At 28.6% G+C, this 22,254-nt stretch overlaps 1 protein-coding gene across 1 annotated transcript; it reads right to left on the reverse strand.

Moving 5' to 3' along the window:
* Window positions 1–710: 710 nt before the first annotated feature.
* On the reverse strand, window positions 711–11,436 carry LOC109788078 (uncharacterized). Its single transcript, XM_083071147.1, has 15 exons — window positions 10,598–11,436; window positions 9,017–9,044; window positions 8,249–8,309; window positions 8,000–8,130; window positions 7,688–7,879; window positions 7,533–7,598; window positions 6,377–6,569; window positions 5,835–5,896; window positions 4,142–5,641; window positions 3,302–3,355; window positions 3,081–3,109; window positions 2,703–2,777; window positions 2,511–2,601; window positions 2,260–2,346; window positions 711–2,151 (listed from the first exon to the last, which is right to left on the reverse strand). The coding sequence occupies exons 1-15, from the start codon at window positions 10,696–10,698 to the stop codon at window positions 2,089–2,091; spliced, it is 2,733 nt and encodes a 910-aa protein (XP_082927273.1). The 5' UTR covers window positions 10,699–11,436; the 3' UTR covers window positions 711–2,088.
* Between the last annotated feature and the right edge of the window lie 10,818 nt (window positions 11,437–22,254).

The raw sequence follows: 22,254 nt of genomic DNA on the forward strand, positions 1-22,254 counted from the left end.
TATTAAAATAAACTTATTAGATATACTTATTTATTCAAATTTTATTACAAATATAACATTAAACTATTTTAAAAAGTTAAAAATCTATAGTTAAAATTGTTTAAATACAGAATTCAACAAAAGAAAAATAAAAAAATGCTACATAATAATTAAGAAGGATAAAAATATATTATTTCATTCAAATAAAAATAAATAAATAAATGTTAACAAATATTATCAAACTATAGAAACAAAACAAATTTCAATAATATTATTAAAATTGATAAAGTCAAGAAATAATAAAATATAAGATATATATATATATATATATATATATATATATATATATATATATATATATATATATATGGGAGGGAGAGGGAGAGGGAGAGGGAGAAAGGAAGAGAGGGAGAGTGAGAGTGAAAGAGAAAAATTAAGAGAGGTAAAAAGAAAAATAGAAGAAGAGAGAGGGGGGAGAGGGAGAGAGAGAGAGAGAAGGAGAGAGGAAGAGAAGGGCAGTGAGAGTAAGAGTGTGAGAGAGAGAGGGAAAAAGAGAAATATATAGAAATAGAAAAAGAGAGCAAAAGAGAAAGAAAAAGTTTTTTGTTATAAAAATAGATACTATAATATATGGTGAAACTTTTCTCATAACTTGATAAAATTAGATTCTTACCCATGAGAATGTTTTTATAGAAAAGTGAAATAAAAATAATTTCTAGGAAAATAATATTTTGAAAACTTTTTCTTAAAATAACTATCAAACATAAAAAATCATGATTCTTGATTTGAGATTTTCAAACAAGTAAAAATATTTCCCATAACAAATGCGTTCAAAGGACCTATCTTTCTCCCGCTAATTAACTCATTAATTCACTTTCCTAAACATGTTGTCTTTCATTAAATTTTTATTATTATCTAGAAAATATCATTTTAGTTGGATGTTGTTGTCTCTATAACATCATTCATATTTAGTGAAAGAAATGATAATTTGTAAGAACTAAACAATCTTGACTATTTTAAAATATACCGACATTATTATTGTTCCTACTAACCATGGATCTTTTGCAATGCACAAGTGAATTGTGGGGGAAAGTAAAACTACACAAAAAATATATAAAATGAATTAAAACAATATAAGAAACTTGGTTTACAATATTAATATAAAGACTAATATCAATAAGGAATCACTTATAATATTTTCTTAAAATTTAAATTTCTTCAAAACATTTTTCTAACTTTTAAATAATAAAAATTAATAATAAATTTGAAAATACTAATTTAATCTTAATTATTTTCAACTTTAAAAAAATTATAACATTTTTTAAAAGTTTAAAATTTTCAAGAAAATATTTATAAGGATATTTAAATAATTAAAATTAACATATTTGAATTGGTTATTTAACATTAACTATTTTTAGTTAGTTTCATAAAAGCATTTATAATATTTAAAAAGAATACAGGAAAGCATTTATAATATTTTAAAAAAAAATACAGGAAAGCATTTTATGGGTTTCCGAAGAAGCCCAGCTAGCGGAGGTTCAGTACAATAAGATAAAACCTTTTTTCTTCTTTTGTCTTAAAAATAGTTGTTTTTTTCAAGTGTTTGATTAAATGATTCTGACCAATTTATTGAATATATGGCATTATGGCAATAGCAACATTCTAATTCAAATGAAACCGATTCCACGTTTCAATGATACAAAACGCAATGAAATTTGAAACACACAAGAACTTAGCAACCACTACTTACATGTACCTAAAAACCATATATCAATGTCATAATTTTTATGTGTACTAATATAACAAAGAGCCATAAAAATATCTTAAATTCGCAGTATATATATGACTAAGCCAATAAACAGAACTAAAACCAAACAAACCATAACCAAATGCAAACTGCATATGCAAATTAAGTTGCTACAGCATCAGGTGCCTACCATTAACGGTTTTTTCCTTAGCATCAATTTAATGGATACGTCTTTGGTGAATAGTGTTTCATTTTCATTGCATATAATGCTGAAGACATACTAAGGAAGAACCAGTGCAGTTGCATTGCATGCAGCATGATCTCATGATTGGTCTCTTTCTTCAAACCTTTTTCTTCATGACTTAGGGCTGGTTTGACTCTTGACAACCAAATTCATCTACGACAGGTTCAACAAATATCGTACCCTGTGTCATTCACTGATTAGTCAAATTCATATATATTGAAAAAAGCACTGCGAATAGCTCTAAACATTCGATCAAAAGACTACTTGCAAATATTGACATCACACTCACCGCTGGGAAAAGTGCTCCTAAGTAGTGATACTTGCATTCAGTTGTAGATAAGATTAGAGTATTTGAAGGGAGATCAATTTTTGCACACTGCACAAAGATGTAACGTTAAAATCTTCCTTATAAACTAAAAAAACATTTATAAGCTGCTAGATATATATATCCATTCGGTCAATAGCAGCAGACAGGTAAAAGATTTTTTTATGTTAAAAATTAACATATTAGAGAATCGATTTCTCATACATATGACTCACCAAATTTTTAATCTTCAAGTGGTTGAACAAATCATCATTGCTGAATTGAGATACCTCAAAGAACATGTAATCAGTGGGTCCACCAATAATCCTAAGTGCATATATTGTTAAAATATGTGTAAGATTTCATCATAAGAATTAATGTTTATTATTAAAAGACAGTATAACATCATATATATATCCATAAATTACCCCATTGTATGGTTGACAGCCTTTTTGGGTATGAAGATGGAGATGTTCAGCCTACCCGGCCAGTTACCAGTAACACTGCAAGGACCAACAATAATATAGAAACAACAGCGAGTTTAAGAAATCATGCGTACGTGAATTTTTGGATTTTTATTGAGAAAATTTTAAGTCATGATTCCGACAAACTTAATATTGTAATGACCTTAATTAAAGAAAATTAAATACTTGTTATTTAATTCAAAGATTTTAAACAAACTTTGTATTTTTAATATCATCATTTTTTTCCTTAATTAGGATTAGGGAAATGTTTATTTTTCTAATTAACACCATTGATACACTACAGAAAATTTAGAATTGGACAATTAATTAGGATCCACTTACATGTTAACTGATGTTGGTTTCCTCAAGGCCTGTTTCACACGGGAGAAAAGGGTGAGAAATTTAGCTATTTTGTAGTCAAGTCTCGTAATTGTTACAATACAGGTCGATCAAAATTTAAAATATAGGAATAAAATGCCCTTTCTGATGTATCTCATCTAACAAATTAGACATCAATTATGAGTCAAGAAATATTTTTTTACAATTAACAAATTATTTCATACCTTTGCTTGAACAATGATTATGCTCTTTGAGTCAAATTTTCCAACCAAACATCCCTAGATGTACAAGGAAAAACATTCATCGTAAAAACATCTCTATAAATCGTATAAAACTGTATTACTAAATTTAATATTTATATAATATATATTTCTAAGCACGTATTCTATCTTCTAACTAATCAGATATTTAATAGGATAAATAGTGCAGATACAGGACTAATGCAATAAAATACAAAATATATCTGCAGCTCACACCACATATAGCATAACATGTTCCTTCATTCCAAAACTAACAATAAATTTAATTGGAAAAAGCATATTTTCCGTCCATCTAACATTTTCTAAACTTGATTTTAATTATCCAGATAAATATTATCTTAGTTTTGTCTCTCTAATTTAGAAATACTTTACTTTTAATCCTTAAAATAATTAAAATTAATATCAAATGAAAGTTATAAATTGTCAAAAAAAATATTTTTTGAGATCAAAAGTGAGATATTTCTAAATTAAAAGAACAAAAATAGGACAAAATTTTTGAAAAACTAAAATCAAATTTGAAATATTTTAGAGTTCCCAAAAACTTATTCTGTCAAATTTGATATATAAAATTTACTTAAACACTGGTATACGTAAGTATGAAAGCATAAACCTATATATTAAAATCAAATATTTAATTCAAATAGGACTTCAATCATGGAACTGGGAAGCCATTTTGTATTTTGTAACAAATAAATTAACATATATGCGATTAAAGTGCAAGTATATAACTTTCATTATAAGCTTTTGAAAGTATCATAGCATCTTATGTTGGTCATTTATGGAATAATGAGCAAATTAGTATACCTCCCATGCTTTCTCGAAGTTTCCCTTGTCTGCAAGAGATGGCGGGCGAGGCCGAAAATGTGTATGATTAGGTTGAAGAGAAACCGTAGTATTTGCAGGTGTACCTTGAGGACTAAATCCAGTCATGTTGTAGTGATGGTTCATTGGAAGTTGTCGCTCACTACTACCACAAGGAAGTACTGGGAAGCTTGGTGATGATGAGCTTGATTCAAATTGACCGAGTGAGTTTCCCATTGTATTAGGGAACATGGAGTTACCAAATGAAGCATCAAGTTGGGTAGAACCAATAGTTCCTAATCCAATTGTTGTGCTATTCATACCAGTTGTTGTATTACCAAATGAAGCACCAAGTTCGAGAGGAGCAATAGTTGATAATCCAAGTGTTGTGTTATTCATACCACTTGTGAAATTATCAAATGAATCACCAAGTTGGAGAGGATCAACAGTTGCTAATCCAAATGATGTGCTATTCATACCGCTTGTTGAAATACCAAATGAAACACCAAGTTGGAGAGACTCAGTAGTTGTTAATCCAACCATTGTGCTATTCGTATCACTTGTTGAATTACCAAATGAAGCACCAAGTTGGAGAGCATCAATAGTTGTTAATCCAATTGTTGTGCTATTCATAACACTTGTTGAATTACCAAATAAAGCACCAAGTTGGTAAGGATCAATAGTTGCTAATCCAACTGATGTGTTATTCAAACCACTTGTTGAATTACCAAATGAAACATCAAGTTGGAGAGAATCAATAGTTGTTAACCCAACTGTTGAGTTATTCATACCACTTGTTGAATTACCAAATGAATCTTGTGGAGGATCAATAGTTGTTAATCCAACTGTTGTGCTATTCACATCAATTGTTGAATTACCAAATAAAACACGAACTTGTGAAGGATCAGCAGTTCCTAATCCAAGTGTTGTGCTATTCATACCACCTGTGGAATTACCAAATGAAGCACCAAGTTGAGGAGGGTCAACAGTTGTTAATCCAACTGTTGTGTCATCCATACCACTTGGGCGAGACCATGAATTTGGTTCTACAGGCCATAAATTTGGATTGTATTGAGGAAATGACAAACTAGAGTTTGAGCAGTTTTCTGAGCTGGGAATAAGGTTCACTACCGGTTCATGAGTTGGTCCTTTGGAAGATCCTTCTCCAGCTATGGAAGTGGATGAATTCAATCCAATAGTTGAAGTTGTGTCATTTGTTACACTTTGTGCTGCAATGTCCCTCAACTCTTGTGTTTGCCCTTGTCTAAGAATATCCTCTAAAGGAATCCGCTGCTCTGGTTGGTAAAGGTCTTTTAAAGTGTCCCATCGTAATGTTGCTTCAGATGTCCTGTTTTTTTTCCTTGGATTAAAAACATCATCAGTGTTGTTATCTAGCTCTGCCAAAAAATCATCAGCGAAATTCATTGGCAGGGAGAAGCAGCTGGTTGAAGGAACATATGTAGTTGCCTGTGGGTTAACCGGGGGTAGGGTGCTTGCAAACTCCTGAACAATAATGTATTTTTATCATAGCAAGTAAAAGAAAAATTAATTAGTAATGAACCCGACATAGGTAGAAATTAAACATTGTAATAAAAGAATTTAACTCCTTGGAGGTGAAATGAGAAAAAAAAAATCGAAATATTTCATCAAATAAACCTCAAATTTAAAGAAGAAAAGTTATACGTAAAATACTAACATTTTGGACAGCCTCCATGGTTTTTTCTTCAATGGGCATGCTACTAGCTGGTAATAGGGCTCCTGAAAATATTAAACAAAAAGAAAAAGATGAACAACAAAGGAACTTAACAATTGGAGTAGACATTAAATTAAACATTTTCGGACTTGTCCACCGAGAAGAGATTAGATTAATTTTCCTAATGATCACTAATGTGATACAGGAGAAATAGAAGTAATTAAATCTATAAAAATATCCATTAGATCTTCAATACTAATAAATTAGATTAAAAAAAAATATGAGGTGCAACTTTTCATGGCTTTTGTCAGAAGATTGTTATCGCTACATAGTTATAACTATATTCATTAATAAATTACTCTACTTTATCTATAACTAATTATACAAACTAATTATATGTTCTATCAGAATAAAGGAGCAACAAGCTATAGTACCAGGGAAAGATGATGAGAAGAAAAATATAATTAAGAATTGATGACACATATATATAAAGAAAGAGAAAGAGAGAGAGAGAGGAAGAGAGAAAGAGAACCTAGAGGACGTACCGTTATTGAAAATTGAGGCAAGTGAAATAAAAGTTGTAGCGTTCGTTGATTCTACACTTTTATTTGAAAGTGAATCCATTACTCCTTTGTTGTGAAGGACATTATAAGCCTCCTTAAAGTTTCTTGACAAAAAAACAGTAAACTGATCATTTCCATAGTTAATGACATGAGTGTTTTCCACTAGAGCATTTCCCTACAAAAGAAGGTGGAAAAATTATATGCTAATCAAAACACAAAATTTCTTACTCCTGCAGAAAACTTTATTTAGCAATATAGATGATCGTTCATTGGAATATTAGTTTTAATTGGATTAATTATATTTGCGTACGTGTGTACAAAATCTTAGTAACACATTCATATAAATAATTGCTTGGTAATTTGATGAATCCCAGAACTTGTTCATTTTTGCTTGAATTTTAACGAAAATATAATATCCTATCTTGAAATATCTTGATTCATTTTGCATTGTGATATACATAAAGTATTCACGTAGCATTTTCAGCTTGGGGAGAGTCTATTTTTAACAAGGCAATTACTGTGAATGCAATGCACTTATGAACTGATGATATTTATTGCTATAATAATTGTAATTTGCAATTTTAGATCTTGACTTAGCATGACTAAAAGGGTTCACTAACACTTCCATCATTGTTACTAGCAGTCTAGCATTATAGTAGATACGCTACTAGGTATTATGTGACCATGCATGATCATGCCATTTAATGTTTGTGGTGATCGAGTATGTACACAGTCTCTGATTCAATTAGTATATATGAAAATAGATATCTTATGAAAAGCCAACAAACAAGGACGGAGCCAAGGGGGGACCTACGGGTGCCACGGCCCCCCCAACAATTTTAATTTTTTTTTATATACATATATATTACTATATGGCACCCCGTATTTTTAATATAAACTCATATGTATAATTAAATGAATAACCCAAATTTATTTTTTTATTCAACTTTTGGACTTCTGGTACGGCCTGCTATGTGATATCACTTTGGAATTTTTTTTTTTTTAAAAAAATGTAGCGCCTCATTTGATCATTCCAATTCTCGGCCCCCCAGTATTGAAATCCTGGCTCCGTCCCTGTCAACAAATAAGTTATCTGTGAAAGGAAGTTATATATTATAAGAGATAAATTAAGCTTTACCACATTGAAAATCGAGCGAAACATTGGATGTTGCTTTGGAGTAATTACTGAAAGGGATACTTCTAGCTGTGTGTAATAACATGGACATAGTCAGTATAAATAGGAGTTATAATAATGAAGGAAAGTGTAAGAATTTTAGAGTTCAAGGAAATTACCGATTTAAACATTTTAGCCACCTCTAAAAAGTGAGCATTTAAAATTTTGAAATTTTCTACAACAAATTTTCCTTCTTCAACTGTAGGCAAAGTTACTAACATTTTCTGTGGGACAGGGTCACCTGTTGCCACAAGAATACAATGTCTTTCACCCTTGAAGTACTCTTTTACTGACATATTTCTTGTGAACATCTGATTAGTCCAAGTTTCAAATTGTTATTTCCATTGTTACAGTAATTTATGTAAGAAAATTAAATCAATAACGAAATATGGACAAAATGTATATGTGTATATGTGTGTTAATTAACTTACCACTAAAGCTTCTGCCAAACCTTGTACTATGGTATGTTGGTTTTCATTATTCCCATTGAAAGTTAAACGCGACAGAGTGCCTAAAAAGTGATCTACATCTGTTGTCCACTTGATAAATTGGACGTTATAACCTGTACACAATAATTTTTTTTTTAAAAAAAAATCATCTGAAGATAAAGAGTCTGTATAGCAGACATATATAATGGGAATAATTCTTAGTTTAAAAATATGCAAAACATAAAGAAGTACCTAGGTCTGAATTGTTGGCGTTGTACATTATTAAACCAAGCTCACAAGAAGGAATAACTACCTGTATGTAAGACATCAAATGATACATGGTCAAGTAAAATATATTTACTTTTAGGAAATAGGCAAAAATTAAAAAAAAAATAATAATAATACTAGTATATCAATATATAACATGTCAGTTTAAAAAAAAAATCTAATATTACGAAAAATATTATATACAGTAACATATAAAAAATATTACTATAGATACAATATATGTAGATATAAATTTGTTTGACATATAATTACTTAATTTTAATATTGATTTTAAATCATATTCAACAAAATATATTATGTGTCACTATAATTTATACTTACATATTTTAACAATATATTAACATATATTAAATTTATAATGTAGTTAAAAGTAATTTTTAATAAGAAGTATTATATGAGTGTGTTAATTATTACATGATATTTTTTTTAAAGATATAACCCAAAGACTCATGGTCCCACCAAGAGCCAAACCCTTCTACTCTAGGCTTATCTCTCCTCCAAGGCGATAAATTTTCTACTGGTGATATTTTCATTGACTTTATCTATGCATTTGAAAACCATACTATATTGGCTTACCTTCATTCAAAAACACACTAATATGGGAATAATATATATTGGGAAGTTTTTAATTTTTAGATGTGATGGATAAATAATACAGTGTATATCAAGCAATTCTATAACTTTACAAGATCATAACATCGAAAATTCAAATACAGAAAAACTATAAATTACCTGTCTTCTTGAGTTGTCAAAGAAGGCCCTGTATAATTAATAGGGGAATAAATAATACACGTGAGAGAAAATTCAATTCACAAACTAGGGGTTACATATGTAAATCTTAGATTGAGCAAATTAAGCCATCCACGGTTTCAATCATAGAACCAGGTTGGCTTTATATAAACTAATTATGGATGATATAGAATGTAATAGCCACACTTTTTATCAATTAAGCCTGAAATGTTTAATATTTAAATAGACTTGGTTTAAAAATTGAATCTCTTTGAATAGTGACAAATAAAATGAGGACTCTTGATTAACACTTAATATTTATCAGTTTTGAAGTCATTATCAAGTTATTTACTCGTCTCTTTGATTCATAAACATGGAATAATAGAACACACTACTTTGCACGATGTGAAGCACCCAGTCTAATTTATATTTACATAGAATTGAATGTGCATTGAACATTAGAGAATTAGAGCAAAGCAGTTTTTAGATTCTGCATGCAATGTTATCCTACACTTTTTTAATCCTACATTTCCGTGATTGAGAGAAAAAGACACAGAAAAATAAAGTATTATTTAGATTGAAGAAATACTTTTTTATCTTTACTTTTAATTATAAAATGTTTACATTATTTTTTATTCTCATGTTTATCTAAAAATACTATAAAAAAAACTTTTATTTTGCTTTTTCTTATATAAATTTATAACAACAAAAACATAAAGTAAAAATAAAATAACATTTATTATTAAAAATTTAATAAAATTATTTTCTTTGGGTTATGTTTTTCTCCCACCGACATGAACGTCAAATTTACCTTATATAAAACAATAATAATAAGAAGTAACTAACTCTTACTGTAGGAGGATGCTGTGTAAAAATAAATAATAAATAATAAAAATAATAAATAAATAAAACCTTACTGTGGGACTTAGGGGACTTAGGACTAAACGGACATAGACTCTCTCAGCCGTTACTCTATCCATTGTCTTTATCTCTCTTATTTCCTCTCTATTCTTTTTTTAATTTAAATTTCAAATTTCTCTTTTCTCTTTGTACTTTTCCCTGCTACACAGAGAGAAGCTGGAGTGGATCCAATTTCGGACTCACCCAAGTTAAAAAAAGTATTCACCAGTATATATATATATATATAATACAAAACTAAAATGTTTATCTCTTAAAACGATTTTTCTCCCTTTTAATTTTTCCCCCCTACTCATATACTACGAAAAATTACAAGGTAGTATAAGAGAGTTGATTATATGGACCACCACATGATCTCAGCCAATTACTTTATGATATGTTTTTAAATTTTTTAATATAAAAACCATTTTAATTACATATCATACAAGACTAATTATATATATTAAGAGTAATGTGCTTCAAGATCACTTATATGTTGTCAAACGTTTTATGAAAAGTTAATTGTACCCAAAACAACATAAAAAAACAAATCAATGAATCAAGCATGCTTATGAATGACAATCGTTAGTTCAATATCTTTATAGCATAAATTGAAGGCCATAAAAGTTGCAAATTAATGTAGATGATACATGAGGATGAGGGTATAGCCTGCAAGAATTTTCAAACCTGACAATCTTTGCAAGATACTCAGAAACAATCTTGGGCCAAGAAGGAGTCAAAGCTGAGTTCCCATCCACAACTATGCTTAGCCACTTTTTTGTTGCCATTCTGAGAGAAAGAATTGAAGAGCATGCAGAAGAAGTGAGGGAGAGAATGAAAAAGAGGAGGAGTCTTGGGTTGTTTATATAGCGGTTTCAACATCATGAACTCTCTTTTTCATCACAATGATACCAAATGTCAAGTTTTGGACATTACTCTCTCTTTCTCTTTGAATTATTTTCGGTTACTTTTTATGAAAACCACATCCTTACATTTATCATCGGGACTTTCAGCCCTGAACGTTGAAGTAGTAACCGGTAATGCAGAATTTCACACATTACATACATTGCACTGAGACTTGGTATCAAATTTGAGTTGTTTTTCACTCACCACATCATATATATGGACAAATAAGCCAATGGATCGGTTTTTGTGTGATTAATGATAATTAGTCAAAAGATGTAAAGTTGCATTAACTATTTATTTAATTGTACTCATTACCTTTTTTAAAGCTAAACATTCACAGTTAAATTATAAGAACTTAATTTACTAACATACCAACTACTCTTATTGAAAGAAAAAAAAAATATATATATATATATATATATATATATAAGGATATAAAAGCTTGTATTGTTAAATATTACAAGTGATTCATAGTTAATAAAATTGAAATTTTCATACATGAAATATCAATGTAAGATTAATGATGTATATTGATTTTAATAGTAAAACTTTACACAAGAAATAAAGGCATTAGATGATGGTTTTTTTTTTAATCACTATAAAAAAATTCATATAGTAACATATAAAAAAAAATATTACTATAAATACAAAATATGTAATATAAATTTATTTGACAATAGTCAATAATAAATTCAAGACATAGTGGGGATAATTTAAAAAAAATTAAAATCATCATCATTATATATATTCAAAAAAACAAAAAATAAATGTCAAAAACAATCATTAATAGATTTAATATATAAAATTAGGAGGTGTAAAATATAATATTTTAAAATATATATTACTAATTTAATTAAAATGAGAGATATATTTGTACACTCTCACTGTAGATCCGTCATTACATATAGATACACATGATTTTAGTGTTAATTTTACATAAGAATTTAATAATATATATTATATATGGATCGTTATTACTTATAATTACATTTTTCAACAATATACAAACACATTATATAATTTTTAATGATAAATATTATATGTACTGCATGGTATTTTTTTTAGTAATAGATATTATATTTTTTATGAAAAATTGAAACTTGAAAGTGATAAGAATTAAAGAAATAACTGATCTGAGTGTGTTAAAGTTTTTAGCAGTAAAACCACGTTGCAAAAGTCAACTTTTTATTGAAAAAGTGAATGCAATCAGGAAAGTTGAAATTGACAGAAAAAAACAAATATATGATTTGGCAAAATATAAAGAGTCATTAAAGACAATTAACTTTTTTCCTTATTTTCGTTTCAGTTTTTTACTTTCATTAGTTTCAAATTTTTCTTAGGTCAAAAAGATGATGATGATCACATTCACATATAAACTTCTTTTTTAATATTTCAAAAGTTTGAAAATGATTTGAATTCCTTGTTTAATTTATAAATTTTGAAAGGTTACTTTCATGTTTTAATTAAAGATTATAAAAATATAATTTATTATCTTTATATTAATTAAGATTTAAATATTTTTTAGTGATGTAAAATAGGATATTTTTAATTTTAGTTCTTTTAAAAGAAACAAAATATTTTTGTCCCTGTGAATTTTTTTTTTATTTCATTTTCATTCATTAAACCTAATGGAAAAAAGTTTAAAAAATATATAAGAACCAAAATAAATAAATAAATAAATAAGCAAAAACATTATAAGGACTAGAATAGAAAAAGACTAAAATAAAAACAACCAAAATTTGGTAGAACTGAAACAAAATTAACTAAAATTAAGAGGATTAAAAGGAAAATAATTAGAATTAAGAGGATTAAAATTAAAATAATCTTATTTAAAGGGTTTAAACTTTTATTTAAGCTATCCTTAATTATAAAGTTTAAAGTAAAATTCTTAATTTAAAGTGCTCATCTAAAACAATTAAACCTTAAATATAAAACTTTGGAGATTTTATTTTAATACTTTTAATTTTAGTTATTTTTATTTTATTTCTATCAAACCTTTGTTATTTTAGGCTTGTTCGGAAGAGCTTATGAACAACTTATGGTACTTATTTTATTTTATAAGTACTTATGAGAGTATTTGGATAAATTTATAAAAATATTTTATGAGTAACACATAATATATTTTGAGCTAATTTTGATTGATTGTCTAATATAGCACATTACTTAGTTTATACGAAAATTTATTGGGAAATACCTTCAAATATCCTTTCACCTATGCAAATAATTTTTATTTTTATTTTTCATTCTTCCAATAAAAACCAATTTTATATTTTTTCATTACTCTCTCCAAAAAGTTTTTGTTTCTCTTTTTTTTTTTTCTCTTCTCCAAATTTTCTTTCTATATTTTCTCCCCAAAATCCACATTCCCTTTTTATAAAAATAAAATCCTTGTAACTTTATTTTTTCTTCTCTGAAATAGCACATATGGAATAATTTTGTTATTCGTAACACTCCAAATTTATCCAAATAAATTAGTAAGAGATTTAATTATCTAATTGAGATGTTTTATAAATAAGAATATTTATAAAAAAAAATAAAGGTTGTGAAATTAATTTATTGTGTTGGAAATTTTATGTATTTATCTATAAGTTATGAATAATTAAGGGACAAAGAGCGTAACTATGGTTAGTTGTTTTACCGATAGATTAAAATCCGAGTTAGGAGGCTTTATAAGGAGATACTAGGAGATTACATTTCCCTATGCTTACTTTCTCCCTATGCTTATAAAGAGCTTGGAAAATCAGAGGCTTTCAAAGATCATTTCGGAGATTCGTACCCTATGTTTGACATTCATCAAGGTAAAGGGGAGTGAGTAGCTCACTTTGGGATGAGGAATATCAATGGGATAGTGAGATTGATCTCAATCTCTTTTCTGTCGTGTATGTTGTGTGAGGGAGAAATCTTAATTTTTTATTGTACACTGTGATTGTGTTCTATACTTTTCTTATGTGCTTTATTTGTAGTAATTGATAAGTAGATATATTTAATTCTATATAATTGCATGGTATGACACACTCTATCCCGCATACAATAATACGCGAATAAATAAAACTAAATAAAAAAAATTCTATCAAAATTATTTCCAAATATTCAACATAGAGAGCACCACATTTTAACAAAGAAACCAAATGAAATTTAATACCTTAAAATAACAATGTCCTAAAACATAACTCAGAGAAAAATCAATTCTAACTAAACTCCAATGTCACATCCTATTAGAGTAGCAACATCCTCAATCTCATGATATAAATTACCTGCAAGAACAAACAATAGAGACACACACAAAATAAGGGAAGTGAGAAACATCTCACTTTGACTCACGATGTAGAATATAGTCGAATAGTTAAACACAAGAAAAGAGGAAAAAATATAAAACATAACAGACTACTGACAGATATATTGGTACAAAAAAAATACAATTTGACTAATAATACATATATCATATGACCAATATAAGTCATCACATAAATTCACTTATATACATATACATATGATGCAATGGACACAGACCTCAAAATGCATATACATATGACGCTAGTAAAATCAATTGTCAATTATTGCTTGAAGGCCACCACCCAAAGGCTCACAACTGTCAATTGTTGCTTGAAGGCCACTACTTGAAGGCTCATAACTATCAACTATTGCCCAAAGGCCACTACCCAAAGGCTCACAAGTATCAACTGTTGCCTGAAGGCCACCGCTCAAAGGCTAAATCTTAGTTATGCGTATGATACATGTCAAACATGACTCAATACATTATCATATTATAACAATACACATCACAAATGTATGTCAATTTACTTGTCACAATAGTCTCATCAACATACAAAGACAAAACTCCATTCACTTTACCAAGATATCAATGTACACACTCAAACAATTTGCCGTTTAACAATTTTCCATAAACATTTCATTTACAGCATTCAATTCTCATAATGTCACAATTTCATTATCATCATTCACAAATTATACTTTCATAACTTAATCTTCTAAGGCATTGTATTGTTCAAACACCTTAAATAGAGCTATACATATGATATTAAAATCCTTAGCTAATTACTAGAAAGGTAATAGTATTTGGAGGATAGTCGACAAATTAATTTCATATAGACTTAGTTATGCATGCTAAGGTCGTAGTAGGCTTACACCCACGTTGTTTTATCCCTAAAAATAATACTAGACTTTCTTAGTTTAAGTAGCAAAACCCGAGAAATCAAATAAGTTGTAAACAAGTGTTGAAGTGGCCTAAAGTTGTTTATACTTGACTTGAACAAGATAGGTTAGACATTATAGTTCGGTAGGGTCAAGTCACTTAAACTACTGACTCCAGATGTAGGAGATCTTCATAATTTAATATACATGATGACACATCAGTTGTTTAAAGTTATTAAGTTGTGTATGAAGTTGCTTGTGTTGAGAAAGTTGTAAGTTGTGAATGGTGATTGAAGTTGATGTTATGCTTTGAGCTAACTTATTGGTTTAAGTTGTTTATGTTGCTTGAGTTTTGATCTCATTACTTGTTATTGTGTTGTTTTTTTCACAAACTTACATTTTCTTTTCCTTATTGTTGGATTACAATGATCATACTTGGTATAAAGTAGAACAGGATTAGGTTGGATGACTTGCTTGGTGGAGGGACGATCATGTTGGAGATAACCTAGTTTTGAGTTATATTATTCTGACATAGTATATGTGTATAGAGATGTTTGATCGACGATATGATTTTTAGGCTTTCATTATTTTGCACTTTGATGTATATTATATACACACACATACAAGGTATATATATATGTAGAGGCTTTATGTTTTCCAGTTATATAAGAAAGAACTGTTTTATGTTTTCTACATCCTATACATATATCTATTGCATGAATGACTAGGTATTGTTTCATGTAAACCCTAAAGTAGTTGAATAATTTATGTTTTTCACTATGTAGTAATTGTATTATACTAACTGTAGTGAAACCAAGGAGTTAGACACAAGTGGTTAATGTGCTCTGTAATATTCTGAAACTTCAATGTAATATTATAAATTTTCTTATCATTATCTTTTTCTTAAAATAATATTTTTTTATTAGTTACCTTATTAAAAATAAATAAATTTGGATGTTTTATTACCTAATGATTTATTTTTAGTTATGACTCAATTTTTTTTAATAATAATATTTTAAAAATTATATATATGTATATTAAATTTTTATACATATAAATATATTAATAATATATATATATATATATATATATAAACATTATGAAAGGGTGTAAAAAAATGGAAAAAAAAATCTGTTGCATTAAATGCACGGATAATTCCTTATCATTAATTCAGAATTCTTATCTGCAATTGATTTCAATTGTTTCCATATTATCTATAAGAAACCAAAAAAAAGCTAATGGAAGTAAAATTAAGCTAATTAGAACCAAATTACCATCAATTTGCAACTAAGTAATCATTACTAAAACCCTTATAAATAGGCTTGAGAATTTGAAAGAAGTGTGGAAGGATGAAGAGGAGAGTAAACGTAGAAGGAGATTGAGAGAAAGAAGAAAGAAAAAAAAAATTGTGATAAACAGTCTAGGCTCTCTCTAAAAAGAAATACTAATCTTTTATTAAGGTAAGGGGGAGAAGAACTTTATCTTTTTAAAATTTTATATGTTATTATGTTTATTTAATTATGTTATAATTTGTATGTATTTATTTAGTGAGATATCCCTAATCTCATTTATTTACTTAATCTATGATAATTTTTATTCATAATAATTAATGAGGTGTTCCTAATTTATGTTATTTAATTATTTTATGATATTTATCAATGTCATTTACTTGATTAATATTCCCTAATACATTCTATTTACATAATTTATTTCAAGTATTTTTTGATATTAATATTAATTATAATATAGTTTTATTAAGAATATATTAAATTTATTGTTATTTCTTCATTTATTTATAAAGATAAAAATTATCTTATGGCCATAAGAATGAAAGTTTGAATTAATTTGTAGTTTGAGGTTTACCTAGGAGATTTAAATGAGTAAATATTTAAGGTAAAATAACTTTTAGTTATTTGTTATTATAATATTCATTTATCCTAACTAGTCACTACAAGTATAATTCAAATTTTTATATATATCAAGAAAAATTAATATATATTTACTAGTATTAAATATTTCTATGCATGTTATGTAACTGTTGATATTTATTGGATTATTGTTCTTACTCCTTATGTTTCTTATTTAAAATTTGTAATTAATTTATATAGAAAACAAATATATATATATATATATATATATATATATATATATATACATATAGATGGATGTGCCAGCACTAGTGGAAAAAAGACTTTTAAGATCGGTTATTTTTTACTTTTAAGATCGGTTAAAGAATCGATCTTAAAAGAGACGATCTTAAAAATTAAACTTTTAAGATCAGTTAATTAACCGATCTTAAAAGTCCAACTTTTAAGATCGGTTACGAAATAATCGATCTTAAAAGTATCAAGTTTAATTTTGTTTAATTTTAATAAAATTATTAATGTAGTTTAATTTTAATTAAATTATTAATGTAACAACCCTCATATTTAGCCTCTCAAGGATGTTATTCCATGATACTTCACTTTTCAACATGTTTTGTCCTTATTGCACATTTTCTGGGAAACTTCCCAGAAGGTCACCATCCCTATGTTACTCCAAGTCAAGCACGCTTAACTGTGGAGTTCTGATGAGATAAGTTACCGAAAAGTAGATGCATGCTGTCAGTATAAGTAGTACAAATTAATTCATTTAAGTTATCATCAACTATACAATCTCATAATTATACTATTTTGGATCCCTTTTATTTTGGTGTGTCCAAACCGCTATAAAAATATAATAGTTATATTACCAATAATAATAATTATAGTATGTTTAATTAATCTTTATTTTATATATATATACTTACTTGTATAATTAACAATCTACTTATTTCTATTTAAAATTAATATTATGATACAATTTAAATTATTTATTATAAATTTAAAAGTTTAAATAATAATTTATATATTTTAAAATGATAAGGGTTATAATAACACCGGTGTAACTTTTACCAAATATTACACTTTTAAGATCGGGTATTAAAAGAATCAATCTTGTATACCACTTTTAAGATTGGTTCTTTTGTAACCGATCTTAAAAGTTGTGTCAGACATACCTTTTAAGATTGGTTATTTTTAAGATCAGTTAAAATTTAACTGATCTTAAAAGTGTTCACATTATTTACAAAATTGTCACCGCGTCACTAGTAAGATCGGTCACCTTTTAACCAATCTTAAAACTCCAATTTTAAAACTAATTTTTGCACTAGTGCAACCATTCCAGGACATTTTCCTTAGTGATATCTGTTCTGGAACTACATGGAGTGTAGACGCGGTAGAAAACGCAGTCACATTCAATGGAGTGGTGGTGTCATCTTTTACCTTCTCTTCAAACCAAGAAGTCCCTACAGTGATCGACGGCTCAATAGTAGTCACTTTCTTTTTACCACCCGCTAATCATGTCAATCTTATTGTAAATTTATTTCAACCACCCATGTAAATATTATAGAAAAAGTAGAAAAGAAACTATGGTATGTAAATAGGCATGTATTGTGTAACCGCCTAGTCGTGTGAATATTAATTCCAATATTTTACATATATAATAATTATGTACATTATATTATTAATATTATTAAAGAAAATTTTATAAACTTGCTTACATATAATACTTTATATTTGCATCATATATCAAACAAAAATTTTTACAATAATGTACATACTTTAAAACTACTTATTTTTTACACTAATTTTTTTTTAATAATGTTTACATATCGGGTTGATACAAGTTCACTATAGGATTAACATGATTTGTTGGAGGTAAATAAAAAGTGACTATTATCTAGCCATCTATGATAACGGGGAAAGATTTTGTTGAGTTGGCGAAAATACAAAAGTTGATAATCCTAACCCCTGAAATGTAACGGCATTTGCAGATGCGTCCATAGCCCAACTGGTACCCCGGAAAAACTACAGTAATAACGGAAGAGAAAGGGCCTGGTACGGTTGGTAGGTCCATCTATTTTTTCATTATAATTAATTAAATATTTTATACAAGAAAAATAAGGAGCGAGAACAATTTTCAAAGAAATATTTATAATCACATAACATGCGTAGCAATAGTTAATATTAGAAAATATACATATAAAAATTTGAATTACACTTGCAGTGAGGATAAATGAGCATTAATATCAACCAACAAAAGGATTTTTAATCTTAACTCCTTACTCATTTAAATCCCCAAGGTCAAACCTCCAGCTACAAATAATTCAAATTTTATCTTCTATAGCCATAGAATAATATTTATCTTTAAATACGTGAAGAAATAACAATAAAACGAGTCAAAGATATTTTAAGAAAATTATATTATGGTTAATCATAAAAACAATCAAGCTAAACAAATTTGAGTATTTATCATTATTTAAGCTCTAAATAAATAACATTTACGTAAATGAAATATATTAAAGAGCACCAATCAAGTAAATGACAATGATAATCATTATGAAATAATTAAACAGTATAAAATATGAACATCTTAATAATTATTATGGATAAAAATAATCATAGCTTAAGCAAATAAATGAGATTAGGGACACCTCACTAAATAATTACACATAGAAAATAACATAAATAAATAAACATAGTAGTATATAAAATTTTAAAGAGATAAAGTTTTCCTCCCCCTTACCTTAAGGTTGTTTATTTTTGTTTCTTTTTATCTTTCTCTTTCTTTCTCATTTTTCTCTTTCGCTCTCTTCTTGAACGTTTTTTCACAAGTTTCGTTCACTATCTCTTTCTTTTTTTTTCTTACCCCGATTCCATTCACTAGCCCGTATTGTTCACTAATTTGGAATAATATTCTTATCTCTATGATGATTTGGTGTACTTGCATTCTCCCCTATTTATAGGTAAATAGTGTACTTGCATTCTCCCCTATTTATAGGTAAATAGGAGCCCGTATTGTTCACCGACCACGATGAGGTAATATTGTGTAACAAGCCAACATTGGCCAAGAGAAGGAAATGAGAGTCAAGGTCCACATGGCTCAACAGAAAATGGAATGAATGAGCAAATGATTGGCAATCAGATGAAGACAAATTCGGTTATGCAAGAAGGATACGTGGAGCAATTTCCTTGGATCATGCACCCCAGGAAAAGTGACCGAATGAAACGTGAGAATGTGCGCCTAAGGGGATACGTGATGGGCCAGTGATTTTCCTTTTAAAGAATCTCTCAGGATGAATAAGAGTAGTGATGATTGTTGCATTGAATTCTCTCTCTCTTCTTATTCTCTCTGTCCCTCATCCCCCTTCAGAGTACCTCTTGGTACTTATTTCGTATACTGTCTGACAAGCATCCTCATTAATAATACAACGTACTTCCCTGAGTTTTCCAAAATTACTGTTTCATTCAATTTTCTATGCTGTAGTAATTGCACTTGTTTCATTTGGTGCTTTCATCATCGTCTGCAATGGCAGAAAACACACGCATGAGAGAAATGCAAGGTGATATCAGAGATCTTAAGGAGGCGGTAGAGTACTTAAAACAACGAGATGTTGAGCATTCGTTACAGAGCCAACAACAAACTGCTGCACTTCATGAGCTGAAAGAGATGCTTCAGGCTCTGACTACCGGATCTCCAACCAACACAATTGTTCATCCTCAATGGACCAAACCACCGTTTCAGGTAAGGAACGTTAAAATTGACTTTCCTCGGTTCGATGGTATGGAAGTGTTGTCATGGATTTTTAAGGCTGAACAATTTTTTGATTTCTATGATACTCCGGATGAACATCGAATGACTATAGCTGCTGTGCATTTGGACAAGGATGTTGTACCTTGGTTCCAAATGATCACTCGAATGCAGCCTTTTCAGTCATGGAAACAATTTACTAAGGTGTTGGAATCTGAGTTTGGACCATCTCCTTTTGAATGTCCAAGATCCACTCTCTTTAAACTTTCCCAAACTGCCTCAGTAAATGAGTATTATATGGAATTCATATCACTTGCAAATCGTGTCTATGGTATAAGTCCAGATGCCTTATTAGATTGCTTTATAAGTGGCCTCAAACCAGAAATCAAACGTGATGTCATTGCCCAAAGCCCTTTATCCTTACTCAAAGTCGTTTCCTTAGCCAAGCTTTTTGAAGAAAAATACAATACTAAACCAAAAATCAGTTACACAAAACCAGCCAACACACCAACCACATATACTTATCCCAAATTTCACAACTCACAACCACCATTATTACCCACACCTAACCAAAAACCTAGCTATCCAAACACTCAAAACCCACAAATTACCCCAGCCAACCCTATCAGAAAAATGACACAGGCAGAGATGCAAGTAAGAAGGGAAAAAGGTCTCTGCTACACACACTACAAAAAAACTAATTAAATATGGCGGTTTTAATATGACAATTTCAAGAAACTGCCATTATTTACTTTATAATACGACAGTTATAAAACTGCCATTATTTTCATTCAAAATATGGCATTTATAACTGTCAGTATTTTAACGACAAAAATGTATGTAAAATATGACATTGTTCTATTTTTAAAGATGTCATTATTATTTGCCTCTAAACTAAACTTTATTTTCTCTCAAATTTAACTTAATGAATTTCGAAATTGGAATTCCCATTTTTTGTCTATTATTATTTATTAAGTAGATATTCATTTTATTAATTATTTAAAAAATTCATTAAGAAATTTTAAAAACTTAAAACTATAAATTAAATTGAATCTTAATTAATTAGAAGTATTAATACTTTGTTGGAAGAATATTAATATTCCTTGCAAATAATAGCTGATTGCACTAAAAAAAATGCTAAATAAGGGAGGTTATTTTGTAGAGATTTTTAAAAATTTCTATAAATTATTAAAAAATTTAACAATTTGGTTTAACATTGCAAAATGTGTTGAAAAGTGCAATTTTTTCTACTTAATCTATAGAGGTTTATGACCTCTTCTAATTAAAATTTTTATTTTCCCGCTTAAATTCTTTTTTTTCCTCTTTAAAATAGAAAAAATTAGAGTAAATTAATTTTTTCCCTCTCAAATTTCTACCCAAAAAAATCTGAAAATCATTCACTTCCCTTTCTGTCTCTCGTACATTTCCAAAAAGAAACCTAATTGCTTGAGTTCTCTCTCCCGGGCCTACAAAAATCTCAAAACCCTTCGTTTATCTCTCCCGGCCACCCCATCGTCTTCGCCAGCCCCGACTTCCTCAAGCTCACCGGCTACACGCACCGCGAGGTCCTCGGTCGCACCCTCGCCCTTTTCCAGGGCCCCCACACCTCCCGCGCCTCCCTCCTCCAAATCCGCAAAGCCGTCAGAGCCGAACGAACCGCCCAACTCGTTTTGCTC

Source organism: Cajanus cajan, chromosome 3 (assembly GCF_000230855.2).
Source record: "Cajanus cajan strain Asha chromosome 3, NIPB_CcT2T_4, whole genome shotgun sequence".
Taxonomy (NCBI): Eukaryota; Viridiplantae; Streptophyta; class Magnoliopsida; order Fabales; family Fabaceae; genus Cajanus; species Cajanus cajan.